The sequence below is a fragment of the Salvelinus alpinus genome, chromosome 31, assembly GCF_045679555.1.
Source record: "Salvelinus alpinus chromosome 31, SLU_Salpinus.1, whole genome shotgun sequence".
Lineage (NCBI taxonomy): Eukaryota > Metazoa > Chordata > Actinopteri > Salmoniformes > Salmonidae > Salvelinus > Salvelinus alpinus.
The window spans coordinates 8,259,003-8,273,885 of record NC_092116.1 but is presented as its reverse complement, the minus strand read 5'-3'; the positions used below and the strand labels follow the sequence as shown (position 1 = coordinate 8,273,885).

The 14,883-nt window shown below is 43.4% G+C and overlaps 1 protein-coding gene across 5 annotated transcripts; it reads right to left on the bottom strand.

Annotated features, from left to right (window-relative positions):
• Positions 1 to 1,061: 1,061 nt before the first annotated feature.
• On the bottom strand, positions 1,062 to 12,800 carry LOC139561184 (macrophage-capping protein-like). 5 transcript variants are annotated; one of them, XM_071378130.1, is made up of 9 exons: positions 12,674 to 12,800; positions 6,078 to 6,271; positions 3,993 to 4,147; positions 3,319 to 3,480; positions 2,922 to 3,071; positions 2,522 to 2,608; positions 2,155 to 2,287; positions 1,838 to 1,929; positions 1,062 to 1,552 (listed from the first exon to the last, which is right to left on the bottom strand). In XM_071378130.1, exons 2-9 carry the CDS (start codon positions 6,268 to 6,270, stop codon positions 1,487 to 1,489), a joined length of 1,038 nt encoding a protein of 345 aa, XP_071234231.1. In that variant the 5' UTR covers position 6,271; positions 12,674 to 12,800; the 3' UTR covers positions 1,062 to 1,486. The 5 variants fall into 5 exon arrangements, with proteins under 5 accessions (XP_071234231.1, XP_071234230.1, XP_071234229.1 ...); XM_071378129.1 differs by lacking the exon at positions 12,674 to 12,800 and adding an exon at positions 12,556 to 12,666; XM_071378128.1 differs by lacking the exon at positions 12,674 to 12,800 and adding an exon at positions 11,090 to 11,245.
• Between the last annotated feature and the right edge of the window lie 2,083 nt (positions 12,801 to 14,883).

The following is a 14,883-nucleotide window of genomic DNA, read 5'->3' as shown; positions in this document are numbered from 1 at the left end:
GTTTAAATCAAACTATTTTAATAATCGGACTATTCACAACAATCGTATTATTGTGTGCATACTCAGTGGCGGAGGTGTTCCTATTTGTCAGTCACCGGGAAAGGCTCGTAACACCAGCCACACCACATGATAAATGCTCAACATTTCAGACACTACCAGAACTTTGTTGGCGCCTACGACCACACGTAATGGTACTTAATCGTCAGACCTAGACCCTGTCACACTGAATGAGTCAAGATGTCCGACAATCGTTTACAACCTAAGAATTTGCCCACGACGTGGAAATGTTGTTTGGGGATGGCAAAGTCGTACAGTCTGTGCGGGCCTTAAAGACCCGTAATAGTGTGAGTGTGTGGGGTGCATGTATTGGAAGGGGGTCCTTTTACACTTTTGAGTGTTAATCGCACACGTCAAAGGAATAAAGGTCAATATTAGCCTAATAATCTCCAGGTTGCAACAGAAACCAACGGTCACCTCCACTTCAGGACAGACAATCAGTCCCCAGTCAAAGACAATAGTCATTAGCTAGATACACATTTGAAGAACATAAACATAGGCTATTTCTGACGACCCCAACAGTAGCCCCTGGAGGTTAACGTTAATGGAAGGTTAATTCCCTCAGGTGTAGGTGGGGTTAACCCGTTAAGTGTTTATCCAGTGACGGAAAAAGTGAAACAGCCAAGGAACTTCTCACCATGCAGGTGAAAGGTCAAAATTGATTGATTATCCCAGTGAGGAAAACAAACAGGGGAGAATAGGCACAGGTAATAAAAACTTAGTCACTCAACGATTATGTCCCAAATGGCACCCTATTCCCTACATAGTGCACTACTTTTGACCATAATGGACCCTGGTCAAAAGTAGTGCACTATATAGGGAATAGGGTGCCATTTGGAACAAAGCCAATGTCATAGTGAGAGTTGACGAAGCCACCCTCTGTACGGGTTCTTTCAGTTTCCATTTATTTTCATAATCTGTAGCCTACTAAAGGTATTATTTGAATATGTCCCTGTAATTCATGAACAAATGTAAAAAAACAAAAAACAACAACAACAAAAAAAGACAAAAGCAAACAAATTCCCTTTATAGGCTTTGTGGAATATCATCTTGGCTTTAAATAAGACCACTAACAGAGCCCAGTAAGACCAGTGAACACATGTTTTCCTTCCCAGTCAGAACCAGTAGTAGTGACTTAGTGTCACATTTGGTGTGACATCATTATAAATGCTCTCATTATTTTGAGTTAATTTGACCTATGCATGACTAAACAGTTGTTGTCTGTGAGTACAGTACCGTACAAATATATACATATAAGTAAACACATATAAAAAAAAAACAATATGTTCTTGGAATTTGAGATTTTTTCACTCCTTATGAGAAGACTTTTAAACATTGATTGAGACCGTTTATATTCCAGGTTGTTATTTTCATTATATTTTAGGAGCGCAACAGTTAATTGAGACCCCTTTCTGAAAACCCTTGTAGTTTAGTTCCAGTTCTTGAAGAACTGCTTGAAGATGATTGTCTCCCTCCCCTGTGGTAGAATCTCCACCTGTAAGACAATGCAGAGATTTGACTACCCGGTCATAACTGTTTATCTAGTGCATCATATGACACTGGGTTCATGACCTGGTGGTTACACAACACACTGCGCAGTGCAATGTTATAATGGAGGAAGACTTACATGGAATTTGACTTACTGGACTTAAATATGCAAATTCTACTGTTTTCAGGTATAATAAAATCATGACGCTATGCTGCTGAGTAGACTTAATGGGTGGACAATAAGAAAATAACGTCTGGGTTTTTGTCATTTGTGAGATCATGCTTGACTCACCTGTGTTTTCATCCTGGGGTAGTTCATCTGTTGGATAAAGTCATCTGCCATTTTCAAGGCCTCCCTTTTCTCCTCTGCATTGGCTCCCATACCTGTCAATCATAACAAGTGGGATAATGTCTCACCTCAGTCTAACCCATAGAGGTCTCAGTAAGGTCTCACCATGATAATGTCAATTCACTTTATTCATTACAAACACTGATTAAATTAGTTTTTAATGAGACACTGGATATCTAGTTGGATATCGAAAAACTTATTCTAGGGATACATTTCATGGAGCAGAAATATGTTATTTGAGGTTCACATGTTTTCCTCACCTTTCCAGACGAAGATCTTTCCATTGGCCCCGTTGTCTAGAATAAAGCAGTCGTCGCGCACCAGAAGGTCCTTGGCAAATGGGCTTTTTTCAGAGACATTGGTCAGCTTCATCTTACCTGTCGCATCGGACACCTGTGGAGGACAACAACACCGGCCATGACTTTTAGTTCATTTGTGATCTAGTTCACCTTGTTTGCTCTTGGGGGAAAAAGAGCCCCAAAGTATAGCTAGCTGTGCTGTGCAGTCTACGTTCCAAAATACCTCAAATGGGGTGAGCTATCCATTTACAATAGTACTGTTGTAATGCAATAGAACATTTCATGAGACACACTACTGTTTAATAATAGAATTGTAATGTCCAGCCACCTTGTAGAGGGAGGCGGAGTTGGAGACGTCTGCTTGACTGTCCTCTTCTGGAGTGCTCTCTGCCAGCTCTAGCATTGGTCCCAGCACCTGTCAATCACATGGCAGAGTGGAACATGGATTGTGGTGAGGTTTATTTAAAAAAAGTCAGATCCTCAAAGTTAGATCCTCAACATCATGTCAGCAACCTCAGTCCACAAAACAAAAGTGTTTGTGAGTAGACTAGTTTGTGACAGAATGGAAGAAATTGTAACTTGTCTGACTAACTATAGACCCATTACCTTCCTATACCTCAATATCAAAGTCTCTAAATATGCTTAGACATTAGAGGATTGACAAGTCTCTAGGTCTGTGACTTTGTTTAATTTGCTTTGGGAGGAAAGGACTATGCCGGCCATTTTACCTTGAGCATCTCTGGCGGCTCCTCTCCCTCACTGATGTCAGTGATGCGTGCTTTACCGTGCCTCTCAGTGTCGCGGATCAGGCTAGCGATCTCACGCGACTTCTGCTTCTCAAACATGTTGGCCTGCGAGCCGATCCACGAAAATATGGTCTAAAGACATAAACAGACATGTTTTATTTTATTAGTCCTACTTTATTGATTACTAAATGAGGGGAAATTGGACATTTGGATTTGGCAAGGCAACAATGTTCTCCCCACCCTTGCTCTCACCCCTCCCCCTCCACCTCCCTGTTACCTCTCCCCCTCTCTCCCCTTTTACATTGACATTTAAGTCATTTAGCAGACGCTCTTATCCAGAGCGACTTACTCTCCCCCGTTCTCTCTCCCTCTATCTCACCTCTCCCAGGTCCAGGATGAAGCAGTCTCCCTTGTTGAAGCTCTCCCAGCTCAACACCACCTCCTTGGCACGGATGTTGCGCTTCCCTTTGATCTGGTACAGCCTGTGGACCGGCCCTGACCCACCCTGGGGCCGCCTGAAACCCGACTCCACACCACCGTCCTACACATGTGAGTGAGCGTGCGTACGCATGTGTGTTTTTGAGAGAAAGTGAGTAAAAGTAATAGAAGAGAGGAAAAGAAAGAAGAAAAGAGAACGATAACAATCTGAAAATGTTGTTTATGGTCGATTCTTTGTACCTGTATCTAACCAGGAAGTATTTGGGGTTTTACTGGCTAACACTTCAAAGAGAGAGATATGGAATGATATGGTAAGAAATCAGCAGCATATGATGAAATTATGCAAAGTAGTGCTTCTACAGGAAAAACATTACATTTACTGGCAATATAGGACTCAATCCTAACACGTTAGGATAAACATGCATTACTCATAGTGGGCCCAAATCTAATGTGGGAAACACACGGATTACAAAGTTACAGATACAGTAAATCACACATTGATGTCCATGGGAAAGTTTCCACGTAAAATCCCATACACATGCACTTCTCAAGATAGGATTGGGACCTTGTGTTTGTCAGTAAACATGAACTAGGAGTATCCTCCCTCCTGCCGACCTTGTAGCTGACCCCCCTGGGGAAGAGGTTCATGAACTCTGGGGACTCGTAGCCCTGGACCTGGCGATGCTGGATGGGGTCACCACCCAGGAAGTTGTCCAGCTGGGTAGCCAGCATGGCACACGCCACCTGCTCGTCACGAGATGACTTCTCACCTGGGAGGAAGAGAGAGGGGGGGTTGTGAAGGTAGGGAAAGGGAGAAAAGGGGGAGAGTTACAAAAAAGAGAATGGTCAGACGGTAAAGGGAGAGAGAGGTTGGGTGAAATGGGGTGCATAGACTAAACGAGTGAGTAAATAAAGACAAAATAGGGAGGGGTCATGTAAGAGGTGGAGGGAGGGGTCACGAGCGACAGAGAGGCCAGGGAGAGAGAGGGGGGGGGGTGCTTTTTGAGGGGTGCCCTCTTCCATGCAATGACAATTGGCTTAGTGTCACCTAAGCACCGGATACATGCTGGAAACAACCGCCACATTTGAGTACTATAACAGCCCTACTGCATTTTTTATGAACACACACACACAGAACCCAACCCTTTCCCCTGGGGAGCTCTTCTCTTTTATTCCCCCCCATCCCCATTCTCTCATCGTCCTTCCATCCATCAGTCTTAGTCTCCGTCCTCACATAATCAGCCGTTGGGTCAGCGTCGTGGCGTGTGTGTCATCACTAAACGCATACGGGTTATTAGCTTTTCAACCGCAAGGAGGTTAATTAGGCGTGTACACAATGGGTTGGCTAGTAGTTTGGATATACAGAGCAGTACTGGATACGAGCTTACGAGGCCCCATCCATGGAAGATAATAGAGGGCTCTTATGCCAAGAGACTCAGGCATCCTTTTCCATCCCACTCTTACATGTATCCACTTTCTAATGTACTTCAATTAAGGGTATGTGTTGGAGTATTTTACTACATTGTTCTGCAGGTTTTTATGCCCAGTACCTTATTAGTGGGGCCTCATGAGTTTCTCATGAACATGTGACTTGACCAGCAAAATCTCCAGACCCTCTCAGAGTAGGAGTGTTGATCTTGTATCAGTTTAGCCTTTTAGATCATAATGAACAAGACAGGGGAACCTGATCCTAGATCAGCACTCCTACTCTGACACGCTATGTGAATACAGGCCCCGGTCAGTAGAAACTCTGGACACTACTTATTTGACATATACAGTGCATTCGGAAATCGGAAAGTATTCAGATCCCTTGACTTTTTCCACATTTTGTGACATTACAGCATTATTCTATAATTTATTAAATAGTTGTTTTCCCTCATCAACACCCTATAATGACAAAGCAAAAACAGGTTTTAATAAATTTTTGCTCATTGATTTAAAAATATAAAACTGAAATATCAGATTTACATAATTATTCAGACCCTTTACTCAGTACTTTGTTGAAGCACCTTTGGCAGCAATTACAGCTTTGAGTCTTCTTGGGTATGACGCTACAAGCTTGGCACCGCTATATTTGGGGAGTTTCTCCCATTCTTCTCTGCAGATCCTCTCAACCTCCGTCAGGATGGATGGGGAGCGTTGCTGCACAGCTATTTTCAGATCTCCCCATAGATGTTCGATCAGGTGCATGTCCGGGCTCTGGCTGGGCCACTCAAGGACTTTCAGAGACTTGTCCCGAAGCCACTCCTCCGTTATCTTGGATGTGTGCTTAGGGTCGTTGTCCTGTTGGAAGATGAACCTGATTGGTGGAGTGCTGCAGATATGGTTGTCCTTCTGGAAGGTTCTCCCATCTCCACAGAGGAACTCAGTTTGGCCAGGCGGCGAGCTCTAGGAAGAGTCTTGGTGGTTCCAAACTTCTTCCATTTAAGAATGATGGAGGCCACTGTTCTCTTGGGGACCTTCAATGTGGGACCTTATATAGACAGGTGTGTGTCTTTCCAAATCATGTCCAATCAATTGAATTTCCCACAGGTGCAAAAAATTCTAAAAACCTGTTTTCACTTTGTCATTATGGGATTTTGTGTGTAGATTGCTGAGGATGTTTTTTTATTTAATGAATTTTAGAATAAGGCTGTAACATAACAAAATGTGGAAAAAGTCAAGGGGTCTGAATACTTTCCCGATTTTCCGTAACCTCACCTATCCACATGTGCAGGTCTGCCCCCTGGTCCCCCCTGTGCTCCAGCACCAGGTAGGAGTCTCCGTTGAAGAAGGCCCCCACCTCAGCCGGCTCCAGCAGCACCGCCTTCATCTTCTCCACCCGCCACAACTTCAGCCCCGGCTCCCGTGTCTCTGGTCCAAACTGGCCCGGCGCTGCCTGGCAGGGGAACATTCTGCATTGGGAAGAAGCAGAGGAGAGAGTGGGTCAGTGGATGTGATGGTGGTGGGGGATGGATGGATGGTAGGTAGGATGCAGGATTATGGGGGAGGGCGGCTGCCTGGAAATGGAGCATTCTGCACCGGGTAGAGGGAGTGGGTCAGGGGAGGTGAGGGTGGAGGATAAATGAATGGTAGAGTTGGAGAAGGGAGAGTTGGAAGAGAAAGGGTATAAGTGGAGTCTGTTGTATTTTCTGGGTTGTGAGAAGGGGTGTATTTCTTTGCTATGAAATGAAACAAATGGAGATGGGGAGTTGTTGCCACTGGAGGTGGCAGAAACAGTCAACTGAGGGAAATTGCTTTCACTTGGCAAGAACCCCGATTTCCATATTGGAAAGCAGACAGAGAATGGAGTGGATGGGCGACAACTCATATAACCACAGCATGATAACAATCACTATTTCTGCCGGAAGACAGAAACAGGGAGATAGAGGTGGAAATGAGTAGAAGATAGGATGCAAAATGAGGGGTCAAGTTGCTTGATGAAGACCATAGGGGTAGGAGGGTTACATCATTGTTGTGTAATACGACAACATAGCAGGCAAACCGACCCATACAACACTTGTGGTTGTACAAAAGAGGGTGTGTCTACAGGGCGAGTCGTATCACGTCTCACATGCTCACACTGAACTAAATATCTCTCCCTCTCTCTTGCTCTCTCTCGCGTTCTCTTCTCTGTGCCTCTCTAGCCAGTTTCCAAAGCTATAATATACACAGATTTATCGATTCATAGTACCTCTGCCATTGTCATTTCCCTGTAGCAATCCGATTCAGTAAGTGATAGAGTCATACTCCAGGGTAAATGAATGTTGGATGTTGTACAGGCTACACTCAAGTCACCTGGCCTTAGACAGTTGTTCTGACTACACTAAACGTGGCCAATGTCCTTTGGCAGACCTTTTGTGTATAAAATGGAAGGCAGGTGGAATATCATGGGAGACAGGTAGTATCGATGTTTATCGTTTAGAACCTATTCACCCTGAAACAGAGCACTATGTTGATTGTTTTGTATGGTCTATCCTCATTCAATGGGATGTCCTGTTGTTTGTCTTAAAGGGGCTGCTTCACTGTCAATCCAGTAGCGTTACACCTAAAACAAATCAAGCAAAGGGCTCTATGGGTTAAAAGCAGGTTCGATGGTGTATTATAGCTGTAGTAAGTACACTATGTTACAGTAACACTACTCACCAGAGAGTTCACCCAACTCTCACAGAACATATGTAGCTGCACTATAATCACACTGTAGGTAACTACCAGGTGAAGTGGGAGCCAGACTGGCAAAGGCTTGTCATGGTTTCCACTCTATATTTTTAATATTAGCATGAAGGGAAATGGCCTGGGTTTTGGGTAACCTTGAAAGAAACCAGTCCTTAATGGCAATGACAACATTTCGGAAAAATATGTCCCAAAGAAACGAAAACGCTCTCTCACAATCCAGCGCATGCACAAAACACGTCTTCATAAAAATAAATGTTGCTTTTACTAAAGCTGTAAAAACTCTTGGCATGGCATTGAGTTGACATTTTTCAGTTATACAGGCGCCACTGAAAAAACTCAGTACTGATAAAGTGGGATTGAATTGGCTTGGCACGGCCATTGCCCATCGTAAAAGGTTACATGACGATGAGAGGTCATGGATCGAGTCAGTAGCTTCGAGCACTCACAAACGACTCGGCTCTGCGACTTTTTGAAGTTAAAGCTCCACCCCTGAGACAAAGAACATGGCTGTTTTGATCAGCATCTATGGAAACTGCAACTATGACTCACTCTCTCCCTCCAAACAACCACACAGAGCTTACCGTGGTTAACAATCGACTGAGTGTTCTTACTGAGAGAGAGAGAAAGAGAGAGGGGGAAAAAAAGAAAGGGGTGCAAACACGCTAAGTACTCGCTGGTCGCTATCCTTGATTCGTCTTTAGATAAAATACATATACACTGACATGGCGACAGCAGCCTTTCGTAACTTGGTGTGAGCACATAGGTCAACAGGTTCATAATTGCTTACTCAATGGAGAAAGAATTCACATGTGGCTAGACAGTGTTTGAGTGTTTGTGGGCCACAAAGCAGAAGAGGTACACAACACATGCCTAAACCCAGTTAAAGGATCAGCTGAACCCTTTCCTGGTGCTACTAGAGCTGAGTCACTTAATACTGTTGAGACTGTGTCACAAACACAAAACAACAATACATGTGAAACTAAACCTGAATCAATAACTTTCTATACATCACAGGTAATGATTTAGGTATTAGGAAGTGCCGGCAAGGAAGTTCATGCACGTCCCCGCTGAAAACAGCAGCACAGACCAGCATAGGGTGATGCCCTGCTGTGTTTTTGCTGGTGACAGCAAAACCATCATCCAAGTGCTTCATTATTCAAGACAGTGCATTGCATAGATCATAAGAACTTACTTTGAGGGCCTAGTTTTTCCCCAATACAGTGGCCACATCAGGACTGCAAGTCACAACATGCTGGCTTGCAAAGTGATGTTTAATTCCAGCCAGAGTGGGGATATCCAACAATTGTAACTTGTATTCACCCACAAGCTAAATGTAGATTGACTGCCAGGGTTAGAAAGTTGAATGAGAGAGACTACCTAAACCATCTAAACTAGAACAACCATTTCAGTAACGGGTGCAATAAAACCGATTGGATTAGTTTAGAAACATGTATGTTATGTATCTTTGTGTAGCATACGACTCATTAATGAATCAATCAATGTACATGCAAAAACACAACAAACAAAACATATATTGAAATAGAGCATGCTGGGAAATATGGAAATGATGGGCATGGTTTTGCCATACCAGCTTGACCATTCTGGACCAGCATGGACCAGCTTGGTCACCAGCATACCTGCATCACCAGCATACCAGCATGAGCTGGATGGCCAGCCTAACCAGTTAGACCATGCTGGTCAGACCAGCTTGACCAGCTTGAAATGTAGGCTGGTCTATGCTTCAGCAGGGATTGCAGGATCCCAGTGAGGAGGATAGAAGCTAAACGCTCATGCTATCTAGCAGCAAGGCTATTAGGCCCTTGTGAAAACAGAACTGACATATTAAATGCAGTTAGCAAAGCAGATGAAAAACTAAACCAGAGGATCAAGTCAACAAAACAAAACAAGCTACTAAAAGTAACCCGTCAGAAAAAGAGTAATGGGTAAAAAGAGAGAGAGCGAGAGTAAATATAACACACATGCTAGCCTAGGTAGGACACATACTGCCAAATAGCCACCACCAACCCCCACAGACAAGGGCTGCAGGCGGGCGACGGTAGGCGTTAGGGTTACAATGCTTAGACAGAGTCGTGAAGAGGAAAAAAGCCCCGGTCCACTTAACTGCATGATCCCCTCGGCTAGCTCCGGCACCGCACCTGACTCCAGCTCCATTCTGCCTGATGGCCGCTCGTGACTGTGTGTGTGAGTGGACTGAGGGGGCCTGGGTGAGGAGGAGTGTGTTGGTGCTCCTCACCTGGTTAGCTTATATGAGGAAGGTAACGTGAGCCTGGGGAGTGATCTGAGCGGCCATGGCGAGGGCGCTCTGTGGGGGAAGAGTCGGGTTCCTGACAAACGCTAAACACCACGGTGATAATCATGACTGCTGGGCCTGCCTACTGTGGCATTCCTCCCCACTCTCTCCCTCTACTGCCTCCCCCATCTCCCCTCTCAACTGCCTAGACACTTTCCATGGGCCAGGGGAGGGAGGAGGGAGGGAGAGACGAAGGGAGAGGGAAGAGATGTGTCCTAACACTGACAGATAGCTAATTCTGATGCGACAGGCAATTTGTAGGTTGCCCCTGACCATGAACAAATTAACACCCTCCTTTCCTCGTCTCGTCTCTCATGAGCATTGATTAGAATGAACTGGACAAGACAGGACAATTGGTCTCCATTGCATCTCCCATTCAGTCTCTTCCATCCAGATCAGTGATCAAGGAAAGGAAACTAGGGTGCAAGGAAAGGAGGCAATATAAGAGAACTGGGACGTAGCCCAAGATACAGGGAACCTAGGCCTTTGGCCCTGAGCAGCAGATGGCCTCAAGTCAGATGGAGATTGATAGGGATGGTGGGAGAGATAGAGAGAGAGATGGGGGTCAGAGATAGGATACTGGGGTCATTGAGCCAATCAGATCATTCATGCGCTTTTAATCAGAGGTAGAAATATGAGCGGGGACAAAATACAGGCAGACAGAGGGAGTGTCGGAGGGAGATATGAGAGCAATTTGCCACGTGTGTGTGTGTGTGTGCTGCTCGTGCATGCTGCTCGTGCGTGCTGCTCGTGCATGCTGCTCGTGCGTGCTGCTCGTGCGTGCGCGTGAGGGAGATAAAAAATGAGGTGAGAGGAGAGGAGCAGGGAAGTAGAGGGATGAAATACAAGGGGAATAATTACATTGAGATAGGTGATAAAGGACTACGTGCAGAGCAGAGTCCATAAACAATCTCGAAACAGAAAGAGAGAAATAGGGAGGAGAATAAAGAGATAGCTAAACATTTTGTGATTGATAGAGATATTGAGAGAGGATGGAGGGAAGGACAGTTAGAGGGAGGGATGGAAAGAGGGAGGCAAGCGAAGTGTGACTAGTTTTATTGTTCCGTCTCAGATTCCTCAGCTAATTTGAGGGGGAAAAATCCAGATGGAGAGATAAAAAGGAGTGCCTAGGAAAATATGTCCCTGCTAGGCATCCCAGATAAGGAAAAATTGTGGAGAAAAGAAGACAATGAAAATAAGGGAAATGGGGAAAAAGTAGTTAGAAGTTATTTTGTAGAGCACTTACCTTGCAACTTTAGGTGAGGAGGAAATGGATCAGGACACGTCGGTGCAGACAAAGAGAGGAAATGCACTCATGCAAAGAAAACACGTCCGTATATACACACACACACACACACACACACACACACACACTCACTCAGACACAGACTCTCAGACACACGCTCTTCCTGTCTCTGTCTCATGCAATCATAGCCCAGCCCTGTAGTTAACAGAACAATGAAACTAAGTAAAGAGAGAGAAACTAGGGAAACAGATAGACCGTGAGAGTAGAGCTGAACAGAGTATGAATAAGTTGTGTGAGAGTGCCAGGGTGTGGCATGAAGGAGACAAAATTTGCAGAAAAGATTAAGAAAGAGTTGTGAATGACTTTGTGGCATGAGTATGGTTGACCTGAGTAGTTTGTTTATTTTAATGCTACACTATTCAACCATAGGAACCATAGGAATTAAACATTGCTTTGCAAGCCAGCATAATGCGACTTGCAGGCCTGATGTGGCCACTCTATTAGGGAAAAACTAGGCCCTCAAAGTAAGGCCTTATGATATTTTTTTAATGCACTTAAATAATAAAGTACTTTGAGGTTGGTTTTGCTGTTCACCAGCAAAAACAAAGCCAAAGGAACCAGCAAAAACACAGCGAAGGCACCAGCAAAAACACAGCAGGGCACCAGCAAAAACACAGCAGGGCACCAGCAAAAACACAGCAGGGCACCAGCAAAAACACAGCAGGGCAACCAAATCATAGCAACATAACCAAACCAACCAGACTGCTCAACCAGACCATTGTATCACAGTGACATCAGTCTGGAAATGATGAGATCTCTATAGGGACCTAATTACTCTTTGACCCTTGGGGATTCCCTAAGTATAGGGTAGGCTGGACCAATGCAAATATTTCTTGAAACTCATGTTTCTATTTTTTATTTGGGGAACTGATTTACAGGAGCAGTGTCCAGCAAACCCCATAATTTAAACCTTCTTTCCCATATTATGTTTGCTTGTATTCAGTCTGGACAATGGTGTCTCGTCTTTAATGGCCTTATCAGAATACCCATACTTGCGTCCTAAATTGTTGGCCGTTTGATTATGCGAAAAAATTAAGTATAGTACGTGACATTTCGAAAGTCGAGTATAGGCATACTTTAAATTCCTGGTTGTCATACTATTTTCGGCTTTGACAACAGCTGATGAATTAGATATGGGGATGCGCTACCGAAATCAACGAATAGCGGGAAACAACGCAATCACGCATTATGCATTATCAGTATACGAAAATATAATGTTAATAGTATGCAACGTTTCAAAAATCGAGAATGGTATAAATGCCAGGATGTATAGGCCTACTCATTTCGGGTCTTCATCTACTAGAATATGATGCACACTTTTCCACAATGCATTGGAAGAGGTGAGCTGCGAGTGATTTGCCCTAGTTCTTTTCAAGTAGTCAAACAACAAAGCTAGGCTACTTAACTGGGAAGATATCCGAAGCTTCTGCGGCGTTCAAATGTATGCTAAGTAGTTTTTGTTATCCTTAAAATGAGGACAAGTAGGCCTATTGCGTCGTAGGCAACATCTATGAAATTTTTTACCCAAAGCGGATTGCTGTATTCTCACAGAAAAGTATTTATTGTTCTCTTGACCTTCCCCTGAGATTTTAAACCAAATACTAAACCATCTTTTGATTTCAGAATGTGTCCGCACTGGGGTCTCCAGCCTGGTCTCATAGACTAGACATAACATAGTAAACATCAATCCGGGGCACTCAAATTAGTATGATATGTTACGTTTGGGGACTCGGATGTGGCTGCGTTATTTATGTCATATGACATATCAGGCCTTTTGATTTGAACATATGGATTGCTTTGGTTTTGTAGGCTTAACTATTTAATTATTTAAAGATGCACTATGGGGAAATCACTCCGCCATTTCCTGGTTGCTTAAATTCTAATAGTTCGCCTAATTTCAGTTTATGTGATAAAACAAGCAAGTATAGTCTAGAGAATTATTGTACCATCTAAACCGCTGTGAAATATCTTTCCCGTAACCCAAAATATTTTATTTTCAGCTGTTTGAAGCTGGTGAATCTTAAGAACGGGAAGCATAGAAATAACACATACAGAACAGATCTACCGCTTCTTAGACTTACTTTCAATGAGAATGACAGATCTATAGTGAACAAAAATATAAATGCAACATGCAACAATTTCAAAGATTTTACTGAGTTACAGTTCATATAAAGAAATCAGTCAATTTAAATAAATTCATTAGGCACTAATCTATGGATTTCACATGACTGGGCAGGGGCACCCCACCTCAGACCATCCCGCATGTGAAGAAGCCGGATGTGGAGGTCCTAGGCTGGCGTGGTTACACGTGGTCTGCGATTGTGAGGCCGGTTGGATGTATTGCCAAATTCTCTAAAATGACGTTAGAGGCTTATTACAGAGAAATTAACATTAAATTCTCCGACAACAGCTCTTGTGGACATTCCAGCAGTCAGCATGCCAATTGCACGCTCCCTCAACTTTAGATGGGTGGCATTGTGTTGTGTGACAAAACTGCACATTTTAAAAGTGGCCTTTTGTTGTCCCCAGCACAAGGTGCAACTGTGTAATGATCATGCTGTTTAATCAGCTTCTTGATATGCCACACCTGTCAGTCAGGTGAATGGATTATCTTGGCAAAGGAGAAATGCTCACTAACATTTGTGCACAAAAATGGAGAGAAATACATTTTTGGTGTGTATGGAACATTTTTATATTATTTTATTTCAGCTCATGAAACATGGGACCAAAACTTTACATGTTGCATTTATATTTTTGTTCAGTGTATAACACACATTTCTATGTGAATTAGGTGGGGTCGTCCAAAAAGTTACATATTGCAGCTTTAATTTATGGATCAAGCCTTAGCAGTCATTCTGATCTCGTTCCCAATAATCAGCGCTTTAGTTTATTATGTTGCTGTCCAGCGGTTCTGAATTCGCAATGCACCCGACTGTCCACATTTTCTGTGCAATAGCCTTTTGATTTGAACATTTGAAACGTTTTGGTGTGTGTACTGGGCTATTTGATTGAATTTATACACGTTACAGCACTTTGGTTTCACTAATAAATATGTATGTTGAATTGAAACCAAATTATCTGTTTCTGTCTTCAGTCCTTATGAAATAGGATTGATGGGCTAGGCAATAGGATCTACTACGGTATAGCTCGATTGTGATCGTCTGTCTATAACCAGCCTGAGCAGGCCTATAACTCCATTCCTATTCTATTCAGAGTAGAGGAATTAATCAAATTGGAAATCATCTATTATCGGGCTGGTTAATGAGATGCATTAACCGCCCCACCTACTCAGCCAATCAGGAGCCGCTACTGTAGTACTCTAGTATGGATATTCAGAGGCGTGTGTAAATCAGTAATTTCACTCATTTGGTCAATTTTGCTGACTGTTATAGCCTATTGATATTCATTGCTTGGCACATTTTGAGGTCTGTCTACATCCTCAAAACATCCCTGGAACGTCCTCTTTTGGTTTCTATAGGGAAGCAGTGTATTTGATCAGGCCTACCAAATACACCAACCACATTGGAAAAAGAGAAGTCAAATGTCTAAATAGGCTTACTTTGTGACTAATTCAGAAGATCAAGTGACTACCAAATAAAACAATGTTTTATGTTCAATCAGTATTAGGGCCCAATTCCATTTTGACCCCTAACCTCTTCCCTTAGCACCTACACTTTGTGTTCACAGATCTCAAATAAATTGATAGTTGTTGCTTTCACTGCACTTTTTAGTTG